At 37.5% G+C, this 13,971-nt stretch overlaps 1 protein-coding gene across 4 annotated transcripts in view; it reads left to right on the plus strand.

The window, feature by feature from the left end:
* GALNT2 (polypeptide N-acetylgalactosaminyltransferase 2) overlaps positions 1 to 13,971 on the plus strand; it is a 144,534-nt gene that overhangs the window by 11,848 nt on the left and 118,715 nt on the right. The window contains exon 1 of one of the 4 annotated variants that reach the window (XM_023923641.2): positions 1,120 to 1,226. The exons of the other annotated variants lie outside the window; for them this stretch is intronic. Coding sequence (XP_023779409.1) covers positions 1,200 to 1,226 — 27 coding nt within the window. The 5' untranslated portion in view covers positions 1,120 to 1,199. Of the gene's footprint in view, positions 1 to 1,119; positions 1,227 to 13,971 lie in introns of those variants that run through there. 4 annotated transcript variants of the gene reach the window in all.

The following is a 13,971-nucleotide window of genomic DNA, read 5'->3' on the forward strand; positions in this document are numbered from 1 at the left end:
CTGACATTATCTGAATTTAAGACTCTAAGCAGTTTTTAATGTATGCAAAACAAATGTCTGTAGTTGGCTTTGATTATTAATACTTGTTTTGAGTCTTATATACCACCTTATTTTGAGTTTATCACTAGCTATATATTTATATAGTTTATCCCCTCAGGTTTGTGACTGTGTCACTTTCCTCTTGTAGTGTCATAATACTTTGTGAGAACTTCATGGCACATGGTGTGTATTTTTTTAAGCATAATTAGTTAAGATGGGTTTTTAGGTAGAGATTCTATTTATTTTACAAATGAAGATAGATGTAGAATGTATTTTGGCATAATGTGTGTGTGACTTCTCAGCGTTTTGGTTTTTTTTTTCTTTAAAACTAAAGACAGTGGCTTTCTTATTGATACTGACAATTTGTTTGCTGCTGTTTCTCATGCAATACTGAGCATATTTCTCATACAGTATTCTTGCTTGGATGTATGAACTTTGCAGTAACACAGATTGATATCTGCAGTTTCAAGTGAGTTGAAGATACTTGTCTGCATTTGTGTTCTGTAGGCTAAAGTAATGCATTCCCTGTCCTGCAGGAAGGTGATAGAGGGGGAGCATTAAATGATCAGTCTGGAAAACCTGATTTCACATAAGCATCTTATCAGAAAAATTAAAAAGCTTTTTGTGATCAGCTAGGCCTTGTGGATATCAACTTTCTAGCACAGAATTCTTTTGTCAGCTGGAGGAAGAAGAGTCTCCAATGGGAGAGATTTTTTTGGAAGTGTGTCAGTTGCTGTTCTGGCAACTGCATGATGTTTTCATTTAGACTGTTCTCATGCTCTTACTGGCAGTAGGCTGTAGCAGCTGGGATGGCAGCATGTTTGCTTTCTTGTGACATGGTTTAGGCTTCTTTTTCAGGCTTATCTGTTTAAGACAATAATTGTGTAGTAATTTTTTCCCCCCATATTTGAATGGCTTTTTGCCATTATACAGTGAAGAAAATGGCAGTGGAATGATAGGAAGTGCTAGTACTGGCTTCCCTTCTGGTTTTGGAAGTCAGAGTTGTTGCTGCATGCCTGAATGCTATTATTTGCCCCAGTACAATGATCAAGCACTTGATTCTTTTCTTCCACAGAATCACAGAATATCCTGAGTTGGAAGGGAGGAAACAAAGCTTCCCCAGGTCTGCCAGTGAACAGCAGTGCTTTCCAGTTACTGCAATGATATTAGAATGGATAGAACTACTGGTGAGATGGGAATTGTTCCAATTGTACTCTTTGAATAGAAGCATAGCATGGTATGGGCTACATTCCTCCTGTTTCTTTGAGTGCCAGCATGCATAAATGTGTGGTTTTCATTTGTCCTGTTAACCTGAAGATTAATCCCCTCAGTACTTTAGGCTAGTATAGTCTATCTCACATGCAGCATTGTGTAGTTTTTCTACTTAATTCTGCCTGTTTTTCTAGAAGTGCAGTTCTAGCTCTTATACCCGTTCAAATAAGAGAAGTGACTTTAACATGCCCTTCCCTCTTATTCCCTTGAGGACTGAATATGTACAGCAGAAATTTTGTTGCTTCTATTCGCCCAGTTTCTGTGCTGTGCTCCTGGGTTTGTATTTGAATCTCTAGCAGCTTTGCTCTTCATATCATAGTTGAAAATTAAGTACTGTGTAAATAAATTGCTTGTTTTTCCATGCAAGAAGGGAAAGCTGCTGATACTGACGTGGTATATTCCTGCCATGCAATGAAGAATATAGTGTAAGAAGTATTCTTGGGAGATCTACCATTTAACCAAGAGCTTAAAAAGACAAAGTTAGGTGGACCCTTAATTATTTGCCACTAATTAGAACTCTTATGATATTAGATTAGGAATTAAATGATTGCATACTGGTAGAATATGAAAAGAAAGTTCAGTATTTCAGTAAATAACTTAAACTAGGAACTGGCTGTTTCTATTTTGATGCCCAAACCCAGTGTTTCTGTGAAGGAAGAAGGGCTACAGGAATCCAGTAATTTAAATACTATCTGGCACACACTGACATTTTACTTGTGTTCTGCAACAGAAAAGGGAGAGATAGTCATACAGGCTGCTACTTTGTTTTAAAGGCTTAGTAGTTGTTGTACATAATTTTCATCAGTTGCCAATAATGCATCTTGTGTAAGAGAAGGAAGAAATGGGTTGAAGATAAACTGCAGGTCATAAAAAAGAAGAAAGGTATTTTAAAGATATGTAGCCTTTTACTTCCCTTTTGTCTATTTCAGAAAATCAACACAAGTCCTAAGAGAAAAAATGTGTTTTCACTAATCTTACTGTTAGTATAAAACCATGCCTGTGTTATCTGCACTCTGCATGAGAGTCAAATCCAGTTGAACTGAAGAAAATCTGGGGAGAACACCATGCTGCAGAGTTTTTCTTCCTTCGCTGATGTTCATTTGTACTATTGGCAGCAATATATAATTTTATTAATTGATTAAATTCTCTTAGCTTTGAGTTTTACAAAACAATAAATAGTCTCCGTGCTAAGAATAGCAAAGCAGTTTCAGACTGAGCTGTTCAGTATACCTATTGACCAAGTTTGCTTGCAGACAAAAGCAATTATTTTCTATTCTGACTAAACATGAGTGGAAAGCTGTTCTCTTCAAGTCTGTTTGATTGTTTGGGCTCTTGTATCCCTCTGCATGACCATTAGGTCACTTCTTGACAATACGACTGATTTATTTCTTTTTCAGTCACGTTTGGATTTTAATGATGACAATTGGGGTTTTCTCAGACTGTCAGCTGCCTTCAGATTTGCATTAGCAGAGAAGGAGGCTTCTAGAAATGGAAACCACGTCTGTCCCGGTACTATGGTGTCTTTTTTGTCAGCTCTGAAGCATGGCATATATAGAGAGAAATTATATATGCTGTGTATGGGTGTTCAAATCTAAGCAAAGATACGCTAGTCATGGTGTATGATCCTAGGACTCATTGTAACCATCACTGTGACTCCAACTATTGAAATATTTGGTTTAGGTTGCCTTAAAAGGTAAGAGTACACGTCCCCTTTTTGCATTGATGGCTCTTAGAGAACTCGTAACTTTTGGCTGGCAGTGCATCAGATTCTGGAGCATGGATTGCCTGTGGCCTCCACTGCATTCAGTGTCTTTGTGTGGTACAAACCTGTTGGCACTGAGCTTGTTTTTCAGTCTTCCTTTCTGCTTGGGCCATCACTCCTGCTAGTAATAGGCCCTGGTTCTAGGACTGTCAATGCTTATCTTAATGTTGCACTTCAGCTTATTTCCAAAGAAATCAGAAGGTGTTTTGAGGGATGATCTGCAGTTACAAAAGGGAAGTTAAACTGACAATGCAAGTTTTTTTTGCTGGGGTTGGGTACCTACAGATTTTAGCTTGTTTGCTATTTTTGCAATGTGTTTTTTAAACTCTGCTTCAGTGGTATGCTTGGACTGTTGATTGAGAGAAGCTGTTTGAGAGAAGGCTCTATTTTGCACCTGCCTTTTTAGAGATACACCAATTCTGAATGTGTTGCATGTTCAGCATCCCTCACTGTCCACCTTGGTTTCCTAAAGCAAAACCTTTCTTGTCATGTTACTGTAAAAGAAATTGGAATGGAGATTTCTACTATTGCAACAAGAAATAACAGGGCCTGTTTTCCCAAAATATTTTTACCATTTGATGTAAGCATGCCATTTTACTTTATAAACTGTCTGCTTGAGTGAAAGTGGAAAGTATTATGTCTTATAAATAAAGGCTAATTTAATCTACTTGTGATATTTTTGCCATTGTACTGTTTACAATTTAAGACTTCCTTGATATGCTGGAGTTTGTTTCTTTTTGGGAATAGCAAAGCATCACATTGCTTTTTTAAAATTACCATTTACCCACGGCTACAGTTTGAAGCATGAGTGCTGTTGGAGCCTTCAATTCTCTACATAAGGCTGCAGACCAACACCTTATTTTCTTTATCTTGGGTTATTAGACAGTTGTTCTTGAACATGTGTTCCAAACCAGAGAAATGTTGACCTGAAATGTCACAGGGATAAGGACTCTGCAATAATTTCCTCTGTAAAGGACTGAGGAAATAGAATAAAACCCATGCGTACAGATCATTTGTGTTTTACTTTTGTCTGTTGGAGCAAATGCACTGTTACTGAACTATCTCATGGTATAATACCACAACCATATGGCCAAGATTAATGCATAAGTGGACTTAATTAAAAATGTGACAGTCCTTTCTTTTTTTTTCCTCCTTTCTGCTCACCTCAGTGTGCAGTGCTAAGTAAGGGGAATGAAATCTTAGTATACACAATTGTTTTCCTTGACAGTTAAAGAAAATGATAACGTTTGGGAGATCAAGTAGCTCTTGGTAGCTCTTGATGGAGCATGTTTTTTGGTACAACACAGTCTTTCTTTTGCAGAGCCTGAACAGCATCTTCCACATACAGTTGTCACGATAAACAAATGTAGCATTTGTAGCCAAATGCTTGAAATTTAAGTAGGGTTTAACAGGCTTTCTTTGAATCATTATACAGAAGTTATGCAGAGACTACCAAACTTAAAATTAATCTTTATTTTCAACATGATACTGAAAAACATTCAGTTCTGAGTTCAGATGATTAGTTTGTTCCTGTACCAAGCTGCATCATTGGCTCTGCTCCAGGAAGGGAGCTTTGATTAAGTTGATAAAGATTGCTGAGTAGGTTTTTCTCCTGTGCTGATTGGCTTGCTTTTCTTGCATCAGATAACTGTGTTGTCCCTTTGACTTGTCCCTTTCCTCCTGATATTAGGCTACTGCAACTAAAGTACCTGTGTAGATCCTGTTGTAGTTCCCTTTCTTGCCTGTTGATGTTTTTGGCCCCTAGTGCAGACTAGTACCCTCTGAGGGGGGAGTTAAAAAAACTTTGTAATAAAACAACAATAATTTTGCCCCCCTCTTGTTTAGAGTGACTCAAATCAGTGTGACAGGGGAAGTTCAGAAACAAAAGAAAATAACATGATTATTTTCCTGCTGGTGAGAAGGTGTGACACAATGCTATGCTGATGGTAACCAGAACCCAAGGAATATAATGGTCTTAAAACCCCCCCAGTTATTCTGTGCGAGAATGTGTTTGGTGGGTGGTAGAAGGGTGGATGGCAGAGCTTCAGTTTGCTGCATCAGGCAATTTGATATTTCAAACTGATCTTGGGTATAAATTTTTTTCAAAGATTTTGAATAAAGGTTAACTTAAAGTTGGCTTCACAAGGACATTTTGAGAAAGAGTTTCTGTCAGATCTGGATTTTCATTGTGGGTTTTCTTTTTCTGAAGAAATCTGCTGCAGTAGCAATCTTAGAGTCTGTGTGTTTGTGTGGCATGGCATATCTCCAAAGGCTTGGGGATTTGTTTTTGAAGAGTGATGATGTAGCTATTTCTTTTAGTTGCATTCAAAATCAACCGTCTTTGTTCTGTGCATTCTAAGATATTTGTTCCATGAAATAGATATAACCCTCAGTATTTTTCTTTGAAAATTCCCTTGCCTTGGTGACACTGCCAGTTGCTTGGCTTGAAGGACTGACTTTCAAACCTATGAGTCTGTATGCAGTGAGAGAGATATAAAAATTAACATTTCTGCTTTTCACATCTGAGATTTGCCCATATTGATGGGTACTGATGACAGGAGTACAATATATGAGCTGCAGGGAAATATGCTTTATTGGTGCAGGTGATCAACACGTATGTATGGGTAGAAAATACAACAATACAGAAATCCCCTCAAATTCAGCCTTTGAGGCTGCATGCCAAGAGCTAGATTCAGAAGTTGAAACATTGTTGTAAGTAGTTCAGACTGATTTCTGGAATTTAAAATCTAATTTTAACATTTTTGATTGTAAGCTATATGTTACTGTATTTTGGTGAAGCCAGATTTTTCTGACATAAGAAAAAAGCAATCCATTCGATGGCTATTTTTTTAACAGGAACACACAGAAATTCTTGTCTGTCATTGCTCCCTCTGACCACATGACTGCTTGTAAGGGTTTTTTGTTACACTAACCATGTGACTGCTTGTAAGGAGTTTTTTTGTCAATTTAGTGTGGTTTTCCAGTGGAAAGGTTAAATTTTTCATGCAGTCTTTCTTTCCCATTGCCATAATGATAGTATTGCCAAGCTCTTGAGTAGCTTGCTTTCTGATCAGAAAGCAAGTCTTGTGAAGTACTTACCTGTGAATGGGTGAATGAGTTGTCTCAATTTGCGCAGAAAGCAAGTAAACTGATGGAATTATTTTAAGAGACAGATTTCAAATATGCTGGATTCACTGTAATTGATTATTGGTTAGTTCAGTAATTGGCTAGTTCTGTAAATTGTGCGTCTGGTAGCTTCAGACTTGTGGTGGAATGGTCCTTGCCTTGAAGTTTTGGGAAATGGAATACTTAATTTTCAAGCTGGCACCAAGTCCAAAAGCAGTCTTTCTAGAAATTGTTTCAAGACCCAAAACTTTCTAATTCTGCACAAACTTTAATGTAAGTTGTCTGTAAGGGAGAAAAAGCAGGTTTTCTATTTCCTCTTTCAGAATTTAATTTCTCAGGAAGAACATATGTTGAAGGGAATGGAATTGTATTGAACACAGGTGCTCCTATGTTTAATAAATGAATGGTTTTAATTATTTTAACTATTGTTATTTTTAAAAAAATGTGCTTAGAAGAGCTGTCTTGATTGAATTGATTATTTTTAACAGATTTTTAGCTATAAATCTTTGTGGCCCTTCTTGTGGAAAAGGGGGAACATAAGGAGAAGAGTCTGAAGAGGAGTGTTACTGAATTAAAAAGGAAGTCTGGTGTTGGACTCTAAGGTACTAATTTTCCCAGTGTGTCTTGCTCGGACAGCTGTGCTGACAGTGTGATTATACAAGCGGCTATGAAGATCTCTTTAAAGGGTGAGAGGGGCTGCATGGTATATGCCCTTACTAGCTCAATAGTATTTAAGGGTCTTTTTAAAATCCAAATAGTAAATTTTAAAATTGAAGGCCTGAATCTGTCAACTAATAGTGAAGGAATTTTGGTTCTAAAAGTGCAGTGACTTCCTTGCTAGGCAATCTAGGGTTCCATCTCCTCCCTGCTTTTGGGGTAGGCAGTGTGATAGGTTGCTTCTCATGGTTAATCTGTCTAGTCATACTCCAAAGAACAAGCCTATGGACAACTTGATAAACTTTGTGATTCTGGGTTATGTTGCAAGTTCCTTTGCTTTGTGTCTAAAACGCAAGTAGTGAAGCAGAAAGCCTCACAGCCAGGCATGCAAATACCCTTTCTTTGGTTTTGCTGTATTCTACAGTAATAAGTGTAGCCAGTAGAAACAATTCAGTTATTTTTGTAGTGCTTACTCTTTGTGAAGATACTTTTTCTTGTAATGGGACAATTCTTGATTCTTGTATCTGTCCCAGAATATCGATAGACTGTGAACTCATAGATAAAAACATCCTAGTGAGTGCCATTGAAAAAGGCTGTTATAGATGGAAGTAAGTCAAAATGACTTCTGTCTGCATGTTGGACTGTGCTGTCTTTGAGACTTTTTTGTCAAAAGGACTGTGGGGTGAATTCACAACTACAGTAGAGTGCAAGCCCATGGAATTGCTGCAGCAGAAATAGCTAGTACCTTGGAAACACAGCAGGGTGTCTGTGTTACAATGGAGATTAGACCTGCTCGTCCTGCTTATGAATGACCATGTATTGTCAGCCTCGGTTCTGTGAAGTGAGTAGGATACACTTTGCTCTTCTCCACCACATTAGGGTGGCTTACATTATGGTTTTGTGCACTTGGCTTACACTGTCAGGAGGATTTTACTCTCTAGCCATGGTAAGATTGCATTTGTACAACAGTATTGTATAAAAAATACTTTGCACCACAGGTTTGAAAGGACATTCTGGAAGCACCAAGAATGTTTGATAGCTATTCATTTTCAAGTCAAGTGCACGACTACAGCACTTTATTCAGCTGTGCTCAGTTAACTGGCCACAAGGTGCCTGCCAAGCTGCTCAATCATTCCCCATCTTCATCAGGATGGTGAGAAAACAGTGAAAAGTTTGTGGGTTGAGATAAGGACAGGAAGATCACTGAACAATTGCTATCACTGGCAGAACAAGCTCAATTTAGGGAAACTGATTTATTGTCTGATAACAGATTAGGATAGTGAGAATTAAGAACAAAACCTAAAGCTACCTTTCTCCACCCCTCCATTCTTTTCAGGCTCAACTCTACTCTTGACGCTTCTACCTTCTCCCTTTTATCATGTAACAATACTGTAAAACTCAGTTGTTCTTTAATTTGCTGCTTGTCCAGCTCTTTAAGTGAGTAGACTTTAAGTAATGACATTACTTAAAACTCTGGGAAGATAGTAAAGCAGTAGTCAACAAGTAGTGTAGTAAAGATAGTAAAGTCAACAAATCCATTTATATGGAATTTATATTGTAGCAAAATGCACCAGCTTTTCTTTAACATGGGAACTATGACTGGGAAAAAGGCGCTTCTGTACCATTAATAGGGTGACCATGGACCTCTTACAACTTGATACTACCTACAGTAAAAATGTATGAGCACATGTGTTAAAACCTCTAGGTTTAGCTCCACTGCTGTTTTATTCAGCAGCTGGAGCAGTGTGTGTGTGTGTCAAATCTAAACAGATGTGTTCACCCTCACATTTTAAGGAAATAGAAGTGTGCAGTGTAGCACCATTGATATAAAACAGTTACTAGTCTTGGTAGAAGTCCAATAAATGTATGTGAGGTCTTTCATGTAATAACTAGGTTATTAGACAACATTCTAGAGAGCTGGCCATGTCTTCTCTGACTCAGTGTTTAAGTTTGGTTGCCTTTAAATGTGTCACTAAGCCTTAGGTGGTTTTCTAAGGGCTTTGATCCAGTATCCTTTTTGTTGGTCTATAAAGTCTGGTAAGACAGTGCATCATCTGGAAGCAAACAAGTAGTGATAAGGAAATAATTTTCTGTTTACCTTGTGAATGTCAGTCTAACTTAAAGCAGACTAGCTTAGGTGTGAGTCTGGGTTTTTGCAGGATCCCTCTTTTAAGCTTTTTATTAACATTAATTGGTTTATGTGATCTCAATTATTTTGTATCAATACTTAGCAACACATAATTTACTGGGCAATACCGCTGAGTACTTTGCTAGAGAGTTTGCTATAGATTCAGCTGTTCTGCAGCCCATAAAGCAAAGAGTTAGGAAAGCAGAATTGGGAAAGGGAGCAAGAAAGAAGCTAAAAAAACCACCCAAAACAAAACAGTAAGGGTTGAAGAAGGGCAGAAGAAGAAAACATGTAAGGATGTATACCAAAGTCTACCAACACAGCACAGTAGGAATAGTTGCTCTGCTTTGGGAGAAATGAGTTGGCAGAGCACAGGGAGTGGGCACTGTAGAACTGTAGGAGCAGATGGGTCTTAGCAAAAAGAGGGTAGATCATAGAATGAATTTAAGCATGTTATTTTTGATCTTGTGCCTTTAAAGTGACAGTGGGTAGACCAAACACCTGTTCTTTATCATCACTTTTTAGGAAATGTAAATAAGCCGAAATGTTAATTCACTTCTAAAACTTCACCTCAGCTTACTTCTAAAATATTTGCTGGTGTGTTTGTTCCCTTTGGTATGCTGAATTGTTATTGTAAATGCAGCTGGTGTGAGCCACATCTATTACCTCATTGTTAATGTTTTCAATGAGCTGTAATCTGCTTACTGAATGCTTGATTTCATAGAATCACAGTATTATTTAGGTTGGAAAAGACCTTTGAGATCATTGAGTTGAACACTTAACACACCACTGCCAAGTCTGCCACTGAACCATGCCCTGAGCACTACAACTCCATATCTTTAAAATACCTCAATGACTAAGAAATTCCCTCAGTGTAACCCTTGTGTGTTGGCTGTGATGGCTTTTTTCCTGCACTTGTATGTTTTTTCATCAGCCGTCAGGGCATACAGGAGTATAACCCTTACAAATTTACATGGATAAACAAGCATGGCCTGCTCTTTTTCATATTTGTTTGTGTCTTCAGAAAGTCCTAGTGCTAAACTGTATGAAATTACAACCCTGAGATTTCTCTAAGGTAGCACCAGTATTAGCCTGCACAACTGGAAGTTGCAATTTTTCTAATCATTCTTGATTACATCTTCATTTCTTGCATGCCAGGGATAATTAAATGTTGACTAATTGTAGTGCTTTAGATTTTTGCTGACAAAAACCTGCTTTAGAAAGTACAAATTCTCGTTCTAGTTATAGATGTCTTATTCCAGCCTATATTTTAAGACACAAAAATATCACTTGGAGACTGTCTAAGCAAAAGTGAAAACAATCCGAATCATTGTGTGATTGGCCTCCTTGAACTTCAGGAGCTGTAGAATTAGCTCACTTGGAATGGTGGCACCTACTGGGCACATCTTTCTCTACAGTGCCAGCCACTTCTACGCTTCTTCTGCTGAGGCCCAGGATAGCAAAGAGTTGTGTTTTCTGCAGGATCTTTACTAATTGAATTCACCTAATAGAAAGTTCAGTTACATTTCACAAAGCACCATTCAAGGTTCAGATGTGGAGCACCTGTAAAGGAGATCTCTAGTTGTGAGTTAGTGAGATAGTAACATTGCAATTTGTTTTAGAAAGCAACTATCTATGGAAATTGCAGGAAACTGAAAGATGTCCTGAAACACTAACCATAAATCTAGAAGGGGATGAAATTCTGGTGATGCTCTTCAGCATTTTAGAGTGTAAGACTTGCTTTTTGGTGTGCCAGCTGGTATAACTGGTTGTATATCTGTAGTGAGTCCCTAGAGGAGTAGAGGGTAAAAGTGGATACCACTCTTGTCAGCACTCTTCTGTGATTTGTCAGCTTGGCATGGGTTTTCGAGAACTATGATATAATTTGCTGAAGATGCACCTCTAGTTCTCCCAAACTCCAAGGAGGTTTTATAGAGACTCAGTCATCAGTATTTTATGTGCAGTACAGTGAGTTAACACACTAGAAGCTTTTTTATAAGAAATACAAGCTCAATATCCCATAACATTTCTGTAACAATTTTTTTTAAAGTGTCACCTATAGCCTTGTAGATTTAAAATACTTTTTCACTTACTGTGAATATATAGGATTATAACTTTAGATAAGACAAAATATTCTTGGCAATTCTTGTGATAATACTTCTTTAGTTGACTCTGAAAATGGAGAGATTATAGTGATTTCATGGCAGAGTGACCACAGAAAAATTATTCTTACTTCTACTGAAGCAGGCCTTGGTTCTGGCTTTTTGGTTTTGCTATAAAGCACACTCACAAGCAATTGTGAAAAAAAAAAAACCAAAAACAACTTATCCAGCCTGCCTGGTGTGTTAGAGGAGTATTGATTGTTCTTGAAATTGATTTAGAGATGCAGCTTGCTGTGTGCCTCTGTGATGACTATATAAAATCTGTTTGCCTGTCCTAAATGTGGGTTTTTTTTAGTGTTTCATTATAAAGAGCCTTCTGACTGTGCAATTGGCAGTGCTGTGTGTGCTGCCCGGGAAACAGGCACTGCCAGTGTGCCCTCTGAAGCTTTGCTACAACCCCCACACCCCTGTGCAGCTTTTAATGGCCCTATGTTAGATGTGAAAAGCATCTTGCTGGAAGGATGAATATGTCTTATGTTCCTTAATGGTTTTCTTTTGAAACCCTATATATATATATATATATATAACATTTTTTTTTTTGCCTAATATACTATAGGCAGGTTGGTTTAGCATGAGAGGTTTTATCTTGTTTCTGCACTTTCAGAACTGAATTTCTTTGTCATCAGCGAACATTCAGCAGAGCCAGTAAAGTACAGATCTGCCACTTTCTCAAAATGGCTTTGATGGTGAAAATGTGATATGTCAGTGAAGTCAAATGTGTGTTTTCCCCTCTGAACTAGTCTTCCTTGAATGGTGAGTTTTGAAACTTGACTGTCAATTAAAACAAGAGTTGGGAGCCTGATAGTCTGGGTAGAACATGCAGCTGAGGTATTTTGGATGGGACCTCTGAATGTGGTGATTTCTGACAGGAAGGTTACAGTTGATGCAGTGCATTGCAATTTCTTTACATTATTCCAGCCATTTCCATTTGACTTTCTTGTCTTCCATATCTAATCTCCTTAGCCACTTTATCCATTCACCTCTGTTTTACTGCAGGCAAAAAGTTTGGTAAAGAGATATAGAGCACTCTTCCCTTGATTGATAGGTTGTGTTGCACAGTACACTGGGTGTACAGGCATCTGTGTTCATCTGTGTTCCTGATCACTCCCTTCCCAACACCAGTGAGCCTTTTACAGTTCTTAATGTTTTTGAAAAGTCTCTTAGTAATCACAATACTAAACAAAGGTTTAGTGGTTCTAATCCTGGACTTTGGTTCTGGGAAGGAGTGGGTTTTATTGTTACCTTCTGCCTGCTGGGGCTACAAAAGGCTTCCCAGGCAGTACAGTTTTTCTAGCCTCTGGTAGCAGGTGTAGCATTCATCTAAGCTTCAGCTCATCTGAACAAGGGAAGTAAATATTTTCTTAAGGGGTACTGCAAAAAGGTCACTAATCTAAAACTGTCACTTGTTTTTATTGCCAGATTTTCGTGGGTTGTGTAGTTTCTCAGATGAGTAATAATGACATCCTTCAAATAATTAAGTTCATATTTCTATAGTGTTTGGGAAGGTTCTGTGCAAGAATATTGGGACTGCAACAGGAATGCTTCACTGTAAATTTTCATTCTATTAGCTCCTGAAAAATTGTCTTTAAGTGAGGTTTAATGTAATGTCTGACAGTTGTGAAGGAAGTTGAAAGACATCTTGACTGCCTTCATTTGATGTGATACTTCTTTTACTAGCGGTTTGTTGCTCTTTTAGAAAGAAGTTGAGAGGAGATACTGTCCAGAGCAGATGGTATCCCTAGCTGAAAATTACTCTAAAATAGAGATATACTTGCCTGTTTAAATGCATGTTGCTAAAGACTTTTTCTGTACCTTCTAAATTTCTTTGAAGAATAAAGTCTGTAGGAAATAAATTTCTAGTCACTTGAATTTCTTTGATAGTAACAATAGGGGGAGAAAAGTATTCAACAGTGCAAATTAATATGAAAAATCAGCAGAAATTGAAATTTTTTTCTTTGTGTGATCATTATTTTTGCTAAAATTCAAGCTTTTGTGTCATCTTTTGTATCATTCTTAGTTTGAGTACTTGAAAATTGATACAAATTATATGGCAAAAAAGATTAAAAATCAAAATGTGAATTCTTATAATACTTGGTCTTCCTTGTGTTGGTTCCCTATGTTGTTACCCCTTCATACTTTATTTCCCACAAATTATATGCAGGTCTTTGTGATCACAGCTTGGTGTAAACATACTTTTTCTGAACCAGCATGAATGCCAGTTCCATGATGCTCTAAATAAATTAGGGACTTTTTAGATTTTTAGATTTTATTTTTTAAGGTTTCTAGCTGCAAAATTATGGTTTTGAAAGGGAATTTGGACAGGCTGAATAACAGTGTGATTTCTAATGAACATCAAATTATCTGGATGGAAAAGAAGCCTTTTGAAAATTGAATATGTGAAAAACATGACTGTAATCTTACTGTGTAAGTAGTGTTCCAGGCTAAGCAGACGCTGGATATTCAACACAGCACTTAACAGTTCAGGTTATCAGAGAAAAAGATGCACACAGGCTATCAGTTCAGTGAGGAGAGAAATTACTTCTTCCTTTACAGCTGAGTGAAGAAAAATGTTACCTGTTCCTTAATGTGAAGATGCTCTATCTTTAATAGTTTTTTTTCCTTTATTTCACCTATGCCTTCTTCTAAAGTGTGGCAATTAATAGTTGATGTCCTTTGATAAACCTAAGACTAAAAGAATTCGGTGTTGTAACCTTTGTTCTCTCATTTAAAAACAAAATTTAGAAAAAACTTTGAGAGCACAGAGCAATCTTGCAACCAGTCCTTTTTTGGGGGGGGTTGACTTTTTAGATTTTCAGTCAAGCAAG

This window comes from Cyanistes caeruleus, chromosome 2 (assembly GCF_971803275.1).
Source record: "Cyanistes caeruleus chromosome 2, bCyaCae1.hap1.1, whole genome shotgun sequence".
Classification (NCBI taxonomy): domain Eukaryota; kingdom Metazoa; phylum Chordata; class Aves; order Passeriformes; family Paridae; genus Cyanistes; species Cyanistes caeruleus.